The sequence below is a fragment of the Mytilus galloprovincialis genome, chromosome 14, assembly GCF_965363235.1.
Source record: "Mytilus galloprovincialis chromosome 14, xbMytGall1.hap1.1, whole genome shotgun sequence".
Taxonomy (NCBI): domain Eukaryota; kingdom Metazoa; phylum Mollusca; class Bivalvia; order Mytilida; family Mytilidae; genus Mytilus; species Mytilus galloprovincialis.
Window position 1 is genome coordinate 41,482,756 of NC_134851.1, and position 16,185 is coordinate 41,498,940.

At 30.1% G+C, this 16,185-nt stretch overlaps 2 protein-coding genes across 6 annotated transcripts in view; one reads left to right on the plus strand and one right to left on the minus strand.

The window, feature by feature from the left end:
- The window catches only part of LOC143058937 (alsin-like), a 60,772-nt gene that overhangs the window by 8,237 nt on the left and 36,350 nt on the right, over window positions 1-16,185 (plus strand). The window contains exons 3-4 of one of the 2 annotated variants that reach the window (XM_076232413.1): window positions 7,547-7,633; window positions 8,038-8,124. In XM_076232413.1, the coding sequence (XP_076088528.1) occupies window positions 7,626-7,633; window positions 8,038-8,124 (95 nt within the window). In that variant the 5' untranslated portion in view covers window positions 7,547-7,625. The remainder of the gene's footprint in view (window positions 1-7,546; window positions 7,634-8,037; window positions 8,125-16,185) is intronic. The other variant, XM_076232414.1, reaches the window with a different exon arrangement.
- On the minus strand, window positions 1,880-16,071 carry LOC143058940 (uncharacterized). Of its 4 annotated transcripts, none has more exons than XM_076232417.1 (2): window positions 15,976-16,071; window positions 1,880-3,715 (listed from the first exon to the last, which is right to left on the minus strand). In XM_076232417.1, exon 2 carries the CDS (start codon window positions 3,687-3,689, stop codon window positions 1,968-1,970), a length of 1,722 nt encoding a protein of 573 aa, XP_076088532.1. In that variant the 5' UTR covers window positions 3,690-3,715; window positions 15,976-16,071; the 3' UTR covers window positions 1,880-1,967. The 4 variants fall into 4 exon arrangements, with proteins under 4 accessions (XP_076088532.1, XP_076088534.1, XP_076088531.1 ...); XM_076232419.1 differs by lacking the exon at window positions 15,976-16,071 and adding an exon at window positions 10,731-10,790; XM_076232416.1 differs by lacking the exon at window positions 15,976-16,071 and adding an exon at window positions 9,984-10,029.

Here is a 16,185-nt window from a genome sequence, read left to right on the forward strand (position 1 = left end):
CCAGACAACAGGTGTCAGATGTGGTATGATTGCCAATGAGACAACCATCAAAACGAATCACAATGTCTTGGATTTAGCAATTATGGGTCATTCTACAGCCTTCAACCATGAGAAAAAAACCATTTGATCATCTATAAAAGGACCTGACATGACAAACAGCCCACTCGACACTGCACAGAAAACTTAAGACTGAACAGCCCAAACACTACCACACACAAGCTGTAAAGTCAGATGTTCTGGAAGTGTTGGCATTTCTGCTGCTTACCTATAGATATATAGTGACTCCATCATGGTACCTCATACTAAAATCCATTTATTTGATATGATTAGGGATAATGCATTATATACAAATTGCCAAATATATTGTTATTTTGAAAAATAATTTTTTGCTAAAAAATTATATTTGGTTATCTCCCTTATACCATTATAAAGAATTTGTCATTTGATTTTGAATATTAATAAATTTTGATAATCCATGTCTAATAATTTAATATTGTTGTAAAATTATAAATAATGTTTTTTTAGTAAATCTCAGAGGTAACATAAAGTTGTCAAAAAAAATGTATGAAAATGGTAAATAGTTCAAACAGATTCCATGACTGCCTCTTTTCCATGTTTTCTATTAAATGTATTGTCTATCCTGTTGACATTTTTAGGAAAATTGAGTTAAGCTTTTAATTTTTAACCTGAGCAAACATGACAATTTTTTGACATCTGACTTTTGAATATGTTGAAAGTTGGAATACCTTTTGTTAAAATAAATACAAAATTACATGACCACTTGCACATGTTGCATAAATTAAGTATCATGAGTAAGTATATATATATATATATATATTGCTCTAAATTGTTCCATGTAAAATATTTGATATGTTCACTACTATAAAATTGTCATAAGATCCATGAACAAGAATGAATATTATTGCATAGCAATATAATATTCCTCACAGAAAGTAACCAAAAGTTAGCGTGCAATAAATTTCAATATTGCACTAGTGCAATAAATCTTCAAAATTCATGACGTCATCAACGTTTAAATCTTAGTTTAAACCAATTTTTACTTTCAATTATTATAAAATAATATATTGCTATACAATAAAAGGGTTATTGCATGAATATAAAATTCTACTCAGGACAATATTCCCCAAAATTCGTGCAATAACCCTATATTATTAGGTCTTTGAATAGTTAAATTGGTCCTTCCTTGATCAAGTTGATAGGAAAACTTCTTGTAAATGAATAAAGCAAAGAAATATTATAGATCTTATATAACACCAATACCAACCAAATGTTTACTATTTTTGTTTTGGTGTTTTTTATGTTACAAAATATTGCTGGTATTTTGGTGTTGTATTTTTTTTAGCCATTGCACTGTCAGTTTTTTGTCTGTTTGAACATTATATATTCCTTTGGTATCTTGCCCTCTCCCTTCTTACAATGCTGTTTATTCATATTAAAATTGAAATGTCTGTGTACATTTTAAACTAGTTTCCCCCTTAACATTTTGTTGGTGTACCAAATGTACCAAGTCACGGGCTATTTGGACAATTTGTTGTTTCATTTTGTCTTTGAGCAGTTTAATGTTGATGGTTGGTTTAGTCTGATGTCTCAGTTCTCTAGCTAGTTTTGTTTGCCAATCAATTACATGTAATAAAACTTATACACAATGCTCATTACCACAGATGAAGTTCCAATGTGTGAGATGTCACAATTACTGTTCTTGAGTTATGTCCCTTTATAATTTATATACAAGCAGTGGCATCATTTGTGTCCCATAGACCCAGTCTCTCTATATATTTTTTTCTGAAGTAGAGCACTTTAAATAGATTTTTGATCCTAAAAGTTCAAAATTTTAGAAGAATATTATAATATTTTATTTTATGTGGATAATACTGTTGAATAAATTACAGTGTAATGTTATAAATCATAGTAATGTAATTCCATTTCTATTGAAAGTTTTCACAGGTTTACCGAATTCCATCATTTCCAAAACAGCAAAGTAATCCAGCACACCCTTCATGTGAAAACTTTGAATGAACATGAGGTCCCTGTTCTCCAGCTATAGATATTTTGCTATCTCCATTCCTGTTGAAATGAGGGAAGCGTACAGGTCGATTGAAATTTGGAACAGAATTGTATTTTTCTAAGTTTGAAGAACTGGTTGCAGGTCCTATACTTATTGGAATTTCCATTGTTAATTTTCCACTGCATAATTTGAATTTAATGCTTAGAAATATAGTGTATGTCACATGTAATGTCCGACAACCTGGAAGAATGCTGGGTAGAAAAGAAACCTGCGTAGGCATGTTTATGTTGTAACTCATTATTTTTTCTTTACTATGTCGTGACTTGACACCTTGAGGATTTTTATCCTTAACTGAGATTACAGTGTATGTTGCTCGATATTTATTGGCAAGAACAGTTACTTTTTGTACCAGCTCACAAGAAATACTTTTGATTTTACGGGCATATTTGTTTTGTGTCTCTAGATGTACAATGATGTTGTCGCCTGCTAAGTAGCATGTGCGATCTAGACTCATATCTATTATTGCAACTCCCGAACACGATAATTGAATGTCTTCTGTATGAATAATTGGCATGAGACCCATGGGTACAGAATGAATATCAAAAGGTCTTCTTACTGTAAAATTTAGTCTCCTTGATAGGAGCACCTTTACTAGAGTATTCAAAGAATGATTGCTTCTTGCTGAAGCGGATCCTACTTCATCACAAATCCGAACTTTCAACATATATGTTATCTCTGCACTAAATCCATTTCTATTGTCATCATATTGAACTGTTGATGGTATTCCTGATGGCAGCAAAAAGCGAAAGCTTGATACGTAATGTCCAGGGGTTATGAGTGAAGTCCATCTTCCATCTGGTGTCCCAACCATATATTTTCTTTTACACAGAAATTTGTCAACTTTTGTTTTTTTAATCTTTGTTATATTATTAACTGTCGTGATAGCACAATGTCCGATAACTTGAAACTCAATGAATCGTATTTCTAAATTCCGTGTTACGTCATAAACAACACGACCAGAAATCTCCTCCCCAGGGGAATATCTATGATTGATATGCTTATCAACTTCTATTCCAAAATGGTGGACTAAATGTTCCTTGCGTTCAGTTGCCCCTCGTCTAAAAGCAAGTGTTCCTGGTCTAGGAGTATGACCATGGGGTAGATGCCCATTTGGAAGTGCACCATTCCAAGATTTATAAGCAGGTTGATTTCGTCTTCCAGTCAATGTGCCCATGGAAGATGGCAGCCCCCGTATTGTGCCTTCATGTCCAGGATGAAAACTGGTTGTAGGTACACTTCCAACAAATGATGGTGCTCCTCTAGATCTTGTAGTACCATGCCCAGAAATCATAGATGGGGCACCTCTGAGGGAATTATGTGCTTTTGGTGAGGATTTGTTAGTGTTATCTTCGGGAACTGTAATGTATTTTGCAAACTTCCCTTTTGATCCTCCATCTCTGTATTTAGCAGCTCTTGGACTTATCTGTTGTCCACCATTTGTGGTATTTTGGCGATAGCGAGTTTTTTCATCACTAGTGTCCAATCCAGTTAGGTCTAGTTCTATCTTTTCAATGTCATCCGTCAGTTCCATTGTTTGTCCCACTGGACTAACACTCCCCTGGGTCTCTACAAGACTATTATCTTTGTATTGACTAGGTCCCATGTTTCTTTATGAAATTTGAAGTCCATCTGGAAAAAAAAAGAAAAAACTTTATTTCTTAACACAAATTCTTAAACTTAAGATATTCTTCAACCAACTAAACCAAAAATTTAAAATACCTAAATATTAAATTTTCAGTTAAATTTTCGTCTGTACTTATTTTGTGGGTGTTTGATTTCATGGTTTTGCCAAAGTCTGCATTATACAAACCTATAGAAAATTTATCTTTAAGTTAAACATTTAAATTTGTGGTTGACAGCTAAACCTACCCAAAAAAAACAAGAGAATTGGAATTCCTCAAATCATAATGAATTCACAGTACCTGAGTACGTACAATGTACCCGGTAAACAGTTTATAGAAATTGAGCAAAAGGTCAAGTCTACTTCTGACTTTTACTGGTTTCAAATGCAATGTCAAACTGTCCTTCCGTTTATTATTATTTTTTATGTGGTTAAATGTTAAAAAGTACATTAAGATGACAGAAAAAAGGAATGAAAATCAAACAAACATGCCACCATTTCTCTCCCCTATTATAGTAGCTTATAATCCCCTCAAACTTTAATTTTTAGTTCGGTTTCCAAGTCATTAATTTTTACGGCCTATTTTTCCCAACAATAAGAAAAACCTTTCATTTTTTAATTTCACATTCCAAGCCATTGTTAGCTTTGTTGAACTCACTAATGTTCTTTCGATGGATAAATACGGTGAAATACAGTTGAGGCATTTATTTGTGAGAATCTAATTCCAGTAATTGTTATTTTAGCTCATCAGAAACTTTATTTTACTATAAACAATATATAACATTTTGCATTTCAAACTTCGAGTTTATCCATTTTTAATTACATTTTTTTTATCAAAACTAAAATAAACATTTTGAGTAGATAAAAGTGTTTAGTTTATCCTGTTATCATTTTCATTCAGAAAATCTAATGTATATAAACAGGATTATACAAGGGCACAATTGTAGGTTTAAATTGCACTTTTTAAGCCAGGCTAATGAATTTTTAAAATGTGACAGCTGACTGCATTTTACATTTACTTTATTGATTATTGTATAAAAAAGAAGATGTAATATGATTGCCAATGAGACAACTCTCCACAAGAGATCAAATGACATTGATGTTCATATCTATATGTCACTGTATGGCCTTCAACAATGAGCAAAGCCATTACAGCATAATCAGCTACAAAAGGCCAAAAAATGACAAATGTAAAACAAGTTTTAAATTATTTGGATTGCTGGACAAAAAAAATAATAATTTAGAAATACTGTAGAAACATTAATTTTCGTGGGGTTAAAATTTCGTGGTTTTGTCTCTGTAAGATTTCATGGGGATTTAATTTCGTGGTTTCCTTAAACTGGAAGTGGTTTTATATGGAAGTTAAATTTTCGTGGGGGTTTTAATTTCGTGGATATATTCTTTCCACGAAATAAACGAAATTAAATCCTCCACGAAAATTTCTGCTTTTACAGTAGTCCATCAAATTGTTACAGAGTATTAAAAGTAAGCTAACGTCCTTAAAATTAAATATGGAAGCAGGAAATAAATTGTTAACTACTTAATTATCCTAAAAAATAAAAATTGAATGACAAATATTTATTTTACTAAATGTCATTCAACAATTATAGAATTAAAATATATCAATTTATTTCTACTCAAGTACAACTAAATAGTATAAGGTAAAATTAAAAGAAAGTCATGCATACCGTTAGAAGGTTGTATATAAATCTGCTTCAGTTAATTGAAAATATGTAAATATGTGTATGCACCTGTATGCAGGCATAGACTATGATGTCATGCATCACCTATTACAAGTCATTTTGTCCTTGACGTAAAATGTTTTTTCTGTGAAAACATGTTTTTGCATTTTTAATGAAGTTTGAACTGTGAAAGAGATATATATATATATATATTATTTATCTTTCAATGGGCATTTGGCTATCAGGGAGAATTCATTATTTGTGTCTAAATGGGCATTTGGTTGTGGGAGAAATCACATGACAGCTAAGTCTCTGTGAGGTTTGTTAATGTATTGATCATGTATAATGATAGAAATACTAGAGAGAGTTAAACATGTTAAAAGTATTTCAAAAACATATATAGTTTAACCCTGCAACATATTGAGGGGTCTTGTTAAGGGTTCTTCATTTATATATTCTTCAATTTTTAGGCAATTATATCATATTAAAATGAAAATATTGTAGGATTGCCAATGAGACAACTCTTCACAAGAGACCAAATTAAATGGCACAAAAATGCACAACTCTCAGCATTTCTGTTCTTAATTTCTTAGCCAGTATTCTCTATTCTATATGTTTTTCCTTTATTTTCTCTATTCCTTTAATTTTCATTTATCATGTTTATATGAAGAATTGAGAATTGAAACAAGTAATATGTCAAAGAGATAACAACTGGAACAAAGAGCAGAATTAACAGCCCAAATGCACCAATAGGTTTTCAATGCAGCTTAAAAATCCTGCACCTGTGGAAGCAATGCTCCAAAAGTTGTTCTGAGCTGCAGACTTTTATATTGTTGATATGTTTTTCCAAAGTTATAACAAACTTCATCAGTAAACTTGTTGCCTTTGTTTATACATCTTTGGTATATACATGAATTGTGAATTGTTCAATTTTAAACTTTAAAATGGCATCTATCTACATATGTTTTTAAACTGCTTAGGTAAGCAATTATTCAATGGCAGCATCACGACATCATTAATTATGAATGTGACTAATTATCGACCAATTTCCTTACATTGAAATTGTAACATATCGTTTTCAATTCTTCCCATCTATTTAACAGAACTAGTTATTTTCCCACGATAAATAATTTAAAAATTTTGACAGAATTACAGATTGGTTTTATGACAAAACGAAATCTACCTGATAATTATTGGTTTAATCTTGATCTTTGCCTTTTTGCAACATTTTTCATTTGCCTTGTGTCATTAAATCCCATACTGTGGATTCATCATTCTTTTTGGGGTACTAATTATCATGTTTTCATGGATTGTGTGGGTATAGGTACATGTGGTACAACAAAATACAGTTGAACCATGACTTTCCATACTCAACAAATGACACCTTTTTTGTAGGATTTGGAACAGAATTTGTTAAAATTATAAAACCAAACAACCACCAATATATAATTTTTATCATTCCTTGAAAATAAGTACCCAGGAAATGAAATGAATAGCAAATATATTGAAAGACTATAAATTTTTGATCAGAAAATAGTGTCAAAGTTCTTTGGATCTTAAAGAATTATTTTCATATAAATGTACTTTTCAATGTATGACCATTGGTGAAAATATGTAAGCCCATGAATATCTTGGCAATACGCTGGAGATGGGAAAGCTAAATATTCTCTTCTATATCAATTAAAGGATGTACTTAGGTGAGGTTAGGTAAAAATTAAGAAATTAAAATTGATACTATAAGCTGCTAGAGCATCTATTAAGGATAAAGATAAGCTAAAAATATTGATAGGTCATGGACCTCCTTTTCGAGATATTTGAGATTTAAAATATGGCAGGAAAAGGCTTACTTGGACTTTTACCTTATATATGCATTGGTACTATTTGGGTCTCAAAACAAAAGAAAAAAAATTAAGAATCTTCTAAAATTTTGGTACATGACCTTTCATGAGCTATTAAGTCTAATATGAAAAAATAAAAGGTACGTGTTTTGGGGGAAAATATTTTACATTGTATTGTATGGAAAAACACCAAGGAGTCCGAACATTTAACACAAATTCCAAAACCTCACCTAAGTACATCCTTAAGTTATGGTAAAATCATTCAATTTAAAATCTGATCATTCTAATTATGGAATAAGATATTTCTTTGATTTTGCAGTGTGAAGATATGATTTAAAGAATAAGATGAAGAAATACAGAAAATTGGTGCCATAGTCAAGTTGAACAATTAACAGAAAATGTCTAGGTAAATTTACATGAAGTGAAATCCCCCAAAATTGAAGACTGAAATTATATAATAAACTCATCAGATGTATTTTCTCTGTTGTATTATACCAATTTATACTTTTCAGTTTTGTATAGTAAAATGCTGTTTAAATGCATTTTAGAAATGACTATTTCATAGCATTTTGTTTCAACAAAGAATCAGTGTATAAAAAACACATTTCTGTCCCTATCCTTTACCCTCTTTTTCCAGGAGTCGCTGGATTTTCTGCATATCAACCCAATCAACACACAATTGTGGAATGTTACCTTAGTATTTATAGAAATCAAGTTCTCATCCTGAGCATGCATGAAATAGTTGCCACTGGAAGTAGGGCAAACATGAACTTATCAGTTGAGCTAATGAACATATAACTTTTTTTATAGGCCAGTTCACTTTCAAAATCATAGAAAGGTAAACCCTGCTGGCCACCCGAAATGGCCTTTTTTTAAGATCGTAACAACAGAACAGGGGTAAAATACATATTTCATTCGTTACTTTTGCATGCTCTAGATTCATTTATTTCAGAGGGTTCCAGTTTTTGTGGATTTAGGAAAATTGTATTTTCAAGGTTATTGATTTTGTGGATTTCAATAGCTTGTATACAAGCATGAAGAAAAATTCATATTTTGTGAAACGTTTAAATTTTGGGTTTCCCTATACTCATGAAAGCAACGAAAATTGGTACCCCATATGCATGAAATAATGAATCTACAATATTTTTCCTTTAATTTTATAAACACTTTTAAAGAAAGAAAGCCTATGAATGCATGCTGAGTTAACCCCAAAAGTTTTCTAAACTGAAATCCTTAAATTTATTAACTGAGTTTCAAAGAATATTTTAATAAGAATAATTCTTAAAGATGCATTTAACATGCTTAACATTGATCTCTCTGAATACAAATACTAGCTTAAAAAGAAGGATAAAAATGCAAAATGTCCGTAACAATCTATATTTTGATTAAAAAATGCAAATGACTGTGGCTTTCTTTTCAAAAATTTGTGAATGACTTAATTTTCAATTCAGTTTTATTCAAATCTTATCAAATATTCTTCCGTCTGCATGAATTTTAAAATCAATAAATCAGTAACCTTTCATCTCCCACTGTTAAAATTTTTTATGCTTCGCATATCATAAAACCAATGCAGTGAAATTTTCAATCGAAAATTTAGGAGAACAATTGAATGAGATAGATATTATCCTTAAAAATTGGAAACTGAATTAAAATCTTTTTTAAATCTATTTAGCATTAAATTGAATTTATATTTTTTTTTTGTTATGAATTATTTATAGTATTAGTTTTCAAAATCAATATGTCATATTATGTGTAACGGTACATGCACATTCAATAATTTTTTTTGCATAGAATGTATATTATTAATATACAAATCTTTTTCAAATCTATTAAGCATGAAATTGAATTTCTATCTCCGTTTGTAATAAATTAATATTCAAATTCAATATGTGTAATGGTACAGAAAATTATATAGTACACATTCAATATTTTATTACCTGCGAAAGAATAAATATATTTTAATACAAAAATATACTATACATCAAGATTATTTAAAAAAAAATCAATGTTCATATATATGCATGTACTATAAAATATTTCATTTAATAGGATTGTCAGTTTTCCTATCGAAGGTCATGGTCTCAGGAACTCCAGCTTCCCCCACCAATAAAAACTGGCCACCTTGAAAAAGCCCAAAGGTGGCACAATCAAATGTAAAAAAATTCTCATGACGTGATTGTCATTAGAACAATTGGTGATTGGCAGTCACTTTACTTTTTAAATTGATTGAATATTTGAACAAAGTTGAAACAGTAGCACACTCTACCCCCTCTGTTGGCTTAAATTTGATAATGGTGTCACTGTGATGGATGGTTTAAGATTGTCAAGTCTCAAGAGACAATTGAAATGCATATTCAATTCAAGAACATGTATTTAACATGCATTTACTAGCTAGATTTTTATTGTGCTGGTTCACAAGGTTACAGCAAATACCATTTTTCAAGTCTTATAATTGTTTGAAGTTGCTGGTGATTGAACTCCAGGACCACCTGCATTCGGATGCTGAATTTGAAGAAATTTTCATGAGAAAACATTTATACATTATAATTAGATAGCTATGAATCTAAGTGACCAAAATATTATTAATTTTATTGAATATTTAGTTTTCTTTAGGAGTTTAAGAGTTTCTCTGCACAATCCAAAATAAATATTAAATATCTTTATGGTAAATAAAGCCTTAAAAATTTTGGTTATTATAGAAAATGACTCGTAAAATACAAGATTTTTTTAAATCAAAATTTGAAGAATTTACTTACATGTAGATGTATATGAATTTCACATTTTGACACTTATCCAGTTATTATAACAAATACATAATCCAAAAAGATCATGTAGTAGTATAGCGATCTTTTGAAATTGTGTTTAAAATCATTCAAGCCAAGTTCTGAAATGAAATGTCACCACGATTCAGTAGTTTTAAAAGAACAATTAGCATAACAGGTAAAATAAATAAACATGGCTATCTTCAGATCAGAGTTAGAGGGGTACAAATATATTTGTTTGTAAATAGCTATTTGTTTCTTTAATTGAAAATATATTGTAGATAAGATTTTAAAGGGGGTATTTGGAAAACTTGTTATTTTTATGTGAATTTTTTAATTAATAAACTTGTTGATTGTTTCTTTTTTCAAAAACTAAAAGAATTTTAGTTAGCATGAAGCTATAAATTTTTCAAAAACGGAGGGTGCAATTCTCTCATAAAAAAGTGTTTTCATGGTATTTTTTATCATTCTTTTGGGTTTGGATTTTTTTTTTGTCAGGGGGTGGGGGGGTTGGATGGTAGAAAATATCTCAGGTTTATAGGGCCATATTGAAACTATGGCTCTGAACAATTAGGAATCAATTTGTATTTTTCTGTTGTTAATTAAATTTTTAAAAGCCTTAAACATTTCCAATGACAGTCATTTATATTCTAATTAGTATATAATACATTTTTTTTTTGTAGAAAAAAATCTAAAAACTATTGGAAAAAAAAAAGAAAGTGATATTGAATTTACACATACCTAAATAATGTATTGCTTTAAATATTCGTTCAAAAACATAGAACAATTGTTCACCCCACCTCAGTACACAAGTGTCCGACAAATCAGCTTGTTTAGTTCCTTCTATTGTTCGTGTGTATTAAGGGGTGTATTTGTTGAAATGTTTTGATAGAACGGTATTTAAAGGTCTTGCATGTCTATTGTTATATAAACCGATTAGTAGGTCGTTGGTCCATTTCTTAAAAAGATGTAATGAAAAAAAGAGGTAATTGATTGTTATATGTAGGTCAATGTATTTCTTTTATAATGAGTTAATGTAAATAAATAATGATATTTGTAAAGAGTTTTCAGCCACATAGAGGCTATAAGTAGCTGGACAATTCCCAGAATTATATTTTTCGTCTATCGGTATATTATTAATACATTTTAGTTACAGGTGTATTTAAAGGTTTAAAAGAATGGAAGAGGAAGATTATTAAAAAAAAAGTAATCAGATCACAATTTCAGAATGATTAAAAAGTTGAATCCTCTTAAGTTTGTTGATAAAATCAGAAAGAAAAGATTGGATAAAATGTTTTGCATGGTGTGATCACTAAAAAGTGTCTCTAAAGATTTTTTCCTCAAAAAATAGTCAGCATGAACTTGATCAGTTGTGTGAGCTGCTGATGTTGTGTAGTTATATCATGTACAAAAATGTGTGCACAATAGTTGAATTTAAAAAATCAGAATTTTGTGGCAATATTATTTCCCTTTATTTTTATTTTGGTCCATTATTATAAGTCTTGGACATATATATCAGCATAGCTTACTATTACAATCAATTTGATTTTTGTTTGTCAAAAGATGCTCAGAAAAATGTCATGTGATGCTTAACTTTTTCAACCTCCACATTGTAAACAACAGCTATCACTGAAATCTCCTATTAGAGACATGAATGTATCACCTTTGAAATATTCAGTCAGACTTTAATGTCAATAACATAGTTAACAAGCCTTTACAGACCATTTACAACCTCTTATCAAGATGGACCTCAGGGCCATTCTCTGATCGATCAATTGATACTTTTATTATAAAACAATCCAATATAGACCTATGGTATATTTATGACTTGAGGTCTTTTTTATGTAATGGTTCAGATTTTAAACACAGATATTGGTAATAATGTAGGTTCTGCGTAAACTACTTTGAACTTATAAGTACACCAAATATAAAAAAAAGATGTGGTATGATTGCCAATGAGACAACTCTCCACAAGAGACCAAATGCAGACACAGAAATTAACAGCTATAGGTCACTGTACGTCCACCAACAATGAGCAAAGCCCACACAGCATAGTCAGCTATAAATTGCCCATTGAAATGGTAATGTAACACAACTATAATGTTTCATACTACATTTCCTTATTTATATATTAAAAATATTCCGTTAACTTTTAAACTAATTGTTGAAGCCGAACTTAAATTATGTTACTTTTTAAATTACAAATCTCAAAAAAGAAATATTTACAAAAAGTTGTTGACTATATACAGTGACTATATATAAGTATTACGGTGAAAGGAAATATTGAACTACTATTAACCATCCTTCACACACGATTTGTATTCAGAACATGTTCTCACAAATGAATAAAGTCAATAGAAGCTAGTATTAACCAATTATACTGTCTGTGTCAATACCGTTTACAGTAAAACCTGCATTAAATGTCAACAATTTAATTCTATAGACAAATGTTGACACAGAGATGTTATAGACATACATTACGCCAGAATCCAGAACTTTCTGAGGGGGTCAGGTCATTTGGGGTCATGACCTGATGAATTTGATAATTTGGGGTCATGACACTCATAAAACTTAATTTGAATATCAGATTCTTGACTTGAGAAGCCTTCAATGGATTATTTTCAAGAGGGATGGTCATCTGAACCCCATGGCTTCTCATTTGCACAACATCAATAATACAGGTCACAACAACGAAAACTATCATGAAAGTTGTATAAGGCCAGTGTATTATAGTCCTCATCAATTGTCTCAATCTAATAGATATTAGAAGATGCGGTATGAGTGCCAATGAGACAACTCATCTATCCAAGTCACAATTTGTAAAAGTAAACCATTAAAGTTCAAAATACGTTCTTTAATACAGAGCCTAGGCTCACAGGGAAGAGCAAGCTATAAAGGGCCCCAATAATGACTAGTATAGAACCATTCAAACATGAATACTAACAGTCTTGTAGACATTCATTTGTCAATCAAAAATGATTATTTCAAATTTGACTTATCATGCAATTCTCTAGGCATGAATAAAAAGTTGATGTTGGATACACTGTATGATATATCAAAGAAACAGCACCAAACAATATAAAAAAAACATTAAAAAAAACTTTTATAAATGCCAACACGTGAAGTTCTGCATTATGGAAATTTCAACTGTAAATCAACCACATAAAAGTAACATACACATATCTGCATATTTCGAGGAATAAATGAACAAAAAAATATGTGTCAAATTAAACAAAATATTTGAACACTTTGACTCTTTCTTTTTTTTTCTTACATTAAAAGTAAAGTTTCTTTTTTTTCTTACAATAAAAGTAAAGTGTATCAGGAAATAATAGATCCTTACAGACCATATATGATTCTATGGGTAGATTTAGTTAACAGAAGACTGCATTTAATTGTTAAGAAAAACCATTTTATACATTATACATTAATATATAATTTTCAAAATTAAAGAAACAAAAAAACACACTAAATCGCTTTATATTATAAGATTTATTTAATCTTACACAATTGGAAAGACTCTATTTGTTACAAAATTTGTCCCCAGGAGAGAAATAAAAACACTACAAGTATTGTTAAATAAATATTGATATCACGTTTCATTTGCTTCATTTTAATCAAATTTAAATTCAAGTGTCAATCAAATTAGAGTTTAAATAAATATCAAATTTCTTATGTACATCGACATGCTTTTGCATTGACAAAATAAACTTAATTTTCTCTGCATTGGCATCCGATACATTTATCAATACAAATTACTAATGGTATAAATTAACCAGATGACCAACTTTTCATTGTTTGAATTTGTTGATATTGCAAGCTAAGTAGTGGTTCCAAGAAAGATCAAAATTCAGAAATTTATAGATAGCTAGACATAGTTTTATAGACATATATACATGTTGCATTCTTGATGTCTTATGGTTATTTTTGTTGCTGGGTTGCTGTTACTGTCTGAATACCCAATAATTCTTTGTATTTAAAAGTTTTTAAAAATACCTTTCGGGGCCTTAAAATTTTATAGCTGACTATATGCAGTATGGACTTTGCTCTTGTTGAAGGCTATACAGTGACCTATAGCTGTTAATTTTTGTGTCATTGTGGTCTCTTGTGAGGAGTTCAGTTGTCTCATTGACAATCATACATATCCTTTTTTATATTGGTGTGTACATTTCTTAAACAATTCACAATTTTAGGTGTCCTATTGTCAAATGCTATTTTTACACATTATTAAAAACGTTTCCATTTCATTTATTATGAAATGAATGAGTCTAAATAAAAAGAAATATTTGACTTGTTTCAAAGTCTATCAATTCAATGAATAAGAAATGTCATACATTGTTTCATGTCTGTAGTTTTATTGATTTTTAAAACATTTTAAAATCAGATAATGGTAAAATAATGACAGTGCATTATTATATTGACTTTTACACACTGTAGGCAGTAAACGATTAAAGAAAATTCACCTTGTTGACTATCTAAACTATCTTGAAATAATTGTGTAGGCTGTTATTTTTTTTAAATCATGTAAATTACAGAAAGGCACAATTATTTCACTTCAGATCAACTATCATTGCTTGTCTCTTAGCCTCAAGTTATCAGATGTTAGACCTGTTTTACTTATAGGACCAATTTGCTTAGGACCTCTGAAAAAGCAGTGGCGGATCTAGAACTTTTCATAAAAAGGGGGGCTGATCTGACTGACCTAAAGGTCAAGTCATGCTTCAGTGATTCCCTATATATAATCAACCAAATCCCCCCCCCCCCCCCTTCTGGTTCTGCTTATGAAAAGGTTGAATTTTTCTAATGAGGAGGTCAGAGGACTCTATATCAGTGTTGTAATAAACTATACTCAGTACATGGTATTTATAATTGAACTTCATAAACAAAACTTGTGCTTGAAACACCAAATCCAGACTTTTGAAAGGCAACAAATATTGAGTCTTGAGTATGATAATCATGCTTAAAATCTTTGTGACTGTGAGGCCTGATGATTCTTATCTTTCTCTCACATTCAACCTTTGCAAGCAAGTAAGGATTCATAAAGGCCTTTTGATCAACTGGTTTGTTATATTTATAATCAAACATTTATTAAAACCCTGGCTGCTGTTCTGAAGATCTGTCTAATTTGAGCTTCAGCTCGGAACTGTCTGCAGTGCCCTTATGAATGACACTCTCCATCTTTCAGGACATTTTTGTCATATAATTGGTCAAGATAATGCCCCCAACCTATATAAGAATGGTTATATTATAATATCTATAAAAGAAAGGTCTCTTTGAATTTTGTGAAAATTTGAAAGCTTTTAACAAATTTTATAAATACCGCTAGGTTTATAAAGTAATAGTATGCTTTTATTTTAAATTGGTTTTTTTTTGGTATCAAAAAGTATCTGTTGGCTATCATGTTTGAAATGGCTGCCAAAATACATTAATGAAATAATACATGTAGCATGAACTTGAATTTTATGAAACTTGATATTTATGTAAAACATATTCTGAATTTTCTGGTGTCATATTATTTACAAACTTGATACATTAATATTAAAAAAACATACATGTATCATGTGTATTGCTTCATTTGCATCAGTATTAATTATTTGATTGTTTTGGTGCTGCACAAAAAAATTGTGCAAGCTGGCATTCCAATATGTCAATTTTCTAGCTTATTCAAATGAGGACTTTCCTAACATTTTAGTTTTTAAACTTCTTTATGTAAATATATCATACAGACTTCTCAAAATCTTACTCAAGAAAAGTAATTCAATGGTGATATTCTAAAAAAATTAAAGACTACAAAATTGCTGGCTTCCAGGAAAATTAACATTTATATTTTCAGAAAATTACTGTGCTCTGATGTGAACCACCCCCAAATTAAGCAATGAAACTTACATAACTGTATACATTTCATTATAAATAAATCTATAATGTCCCATGCAGAAAATTATAGTAATTTTCTCGTGATGCAACACATTGCTAATGATCTACTTACCGAAATTGTTTCGCACATTTGAAATCGTTCGCCTATCTCATGACTGAAAGCAATAGTGTCAAATATCTACAATTAGATTCTACAATTTAAATTCCTCGTTTATATTATTGTCGCAGTTGACTGATTTTAATTCAGGTAATTGTATTAAAGGTCTATCGGATCAGAAGTAGAATAAATGAAAACATGTTTATATAGATTATAAATATATTA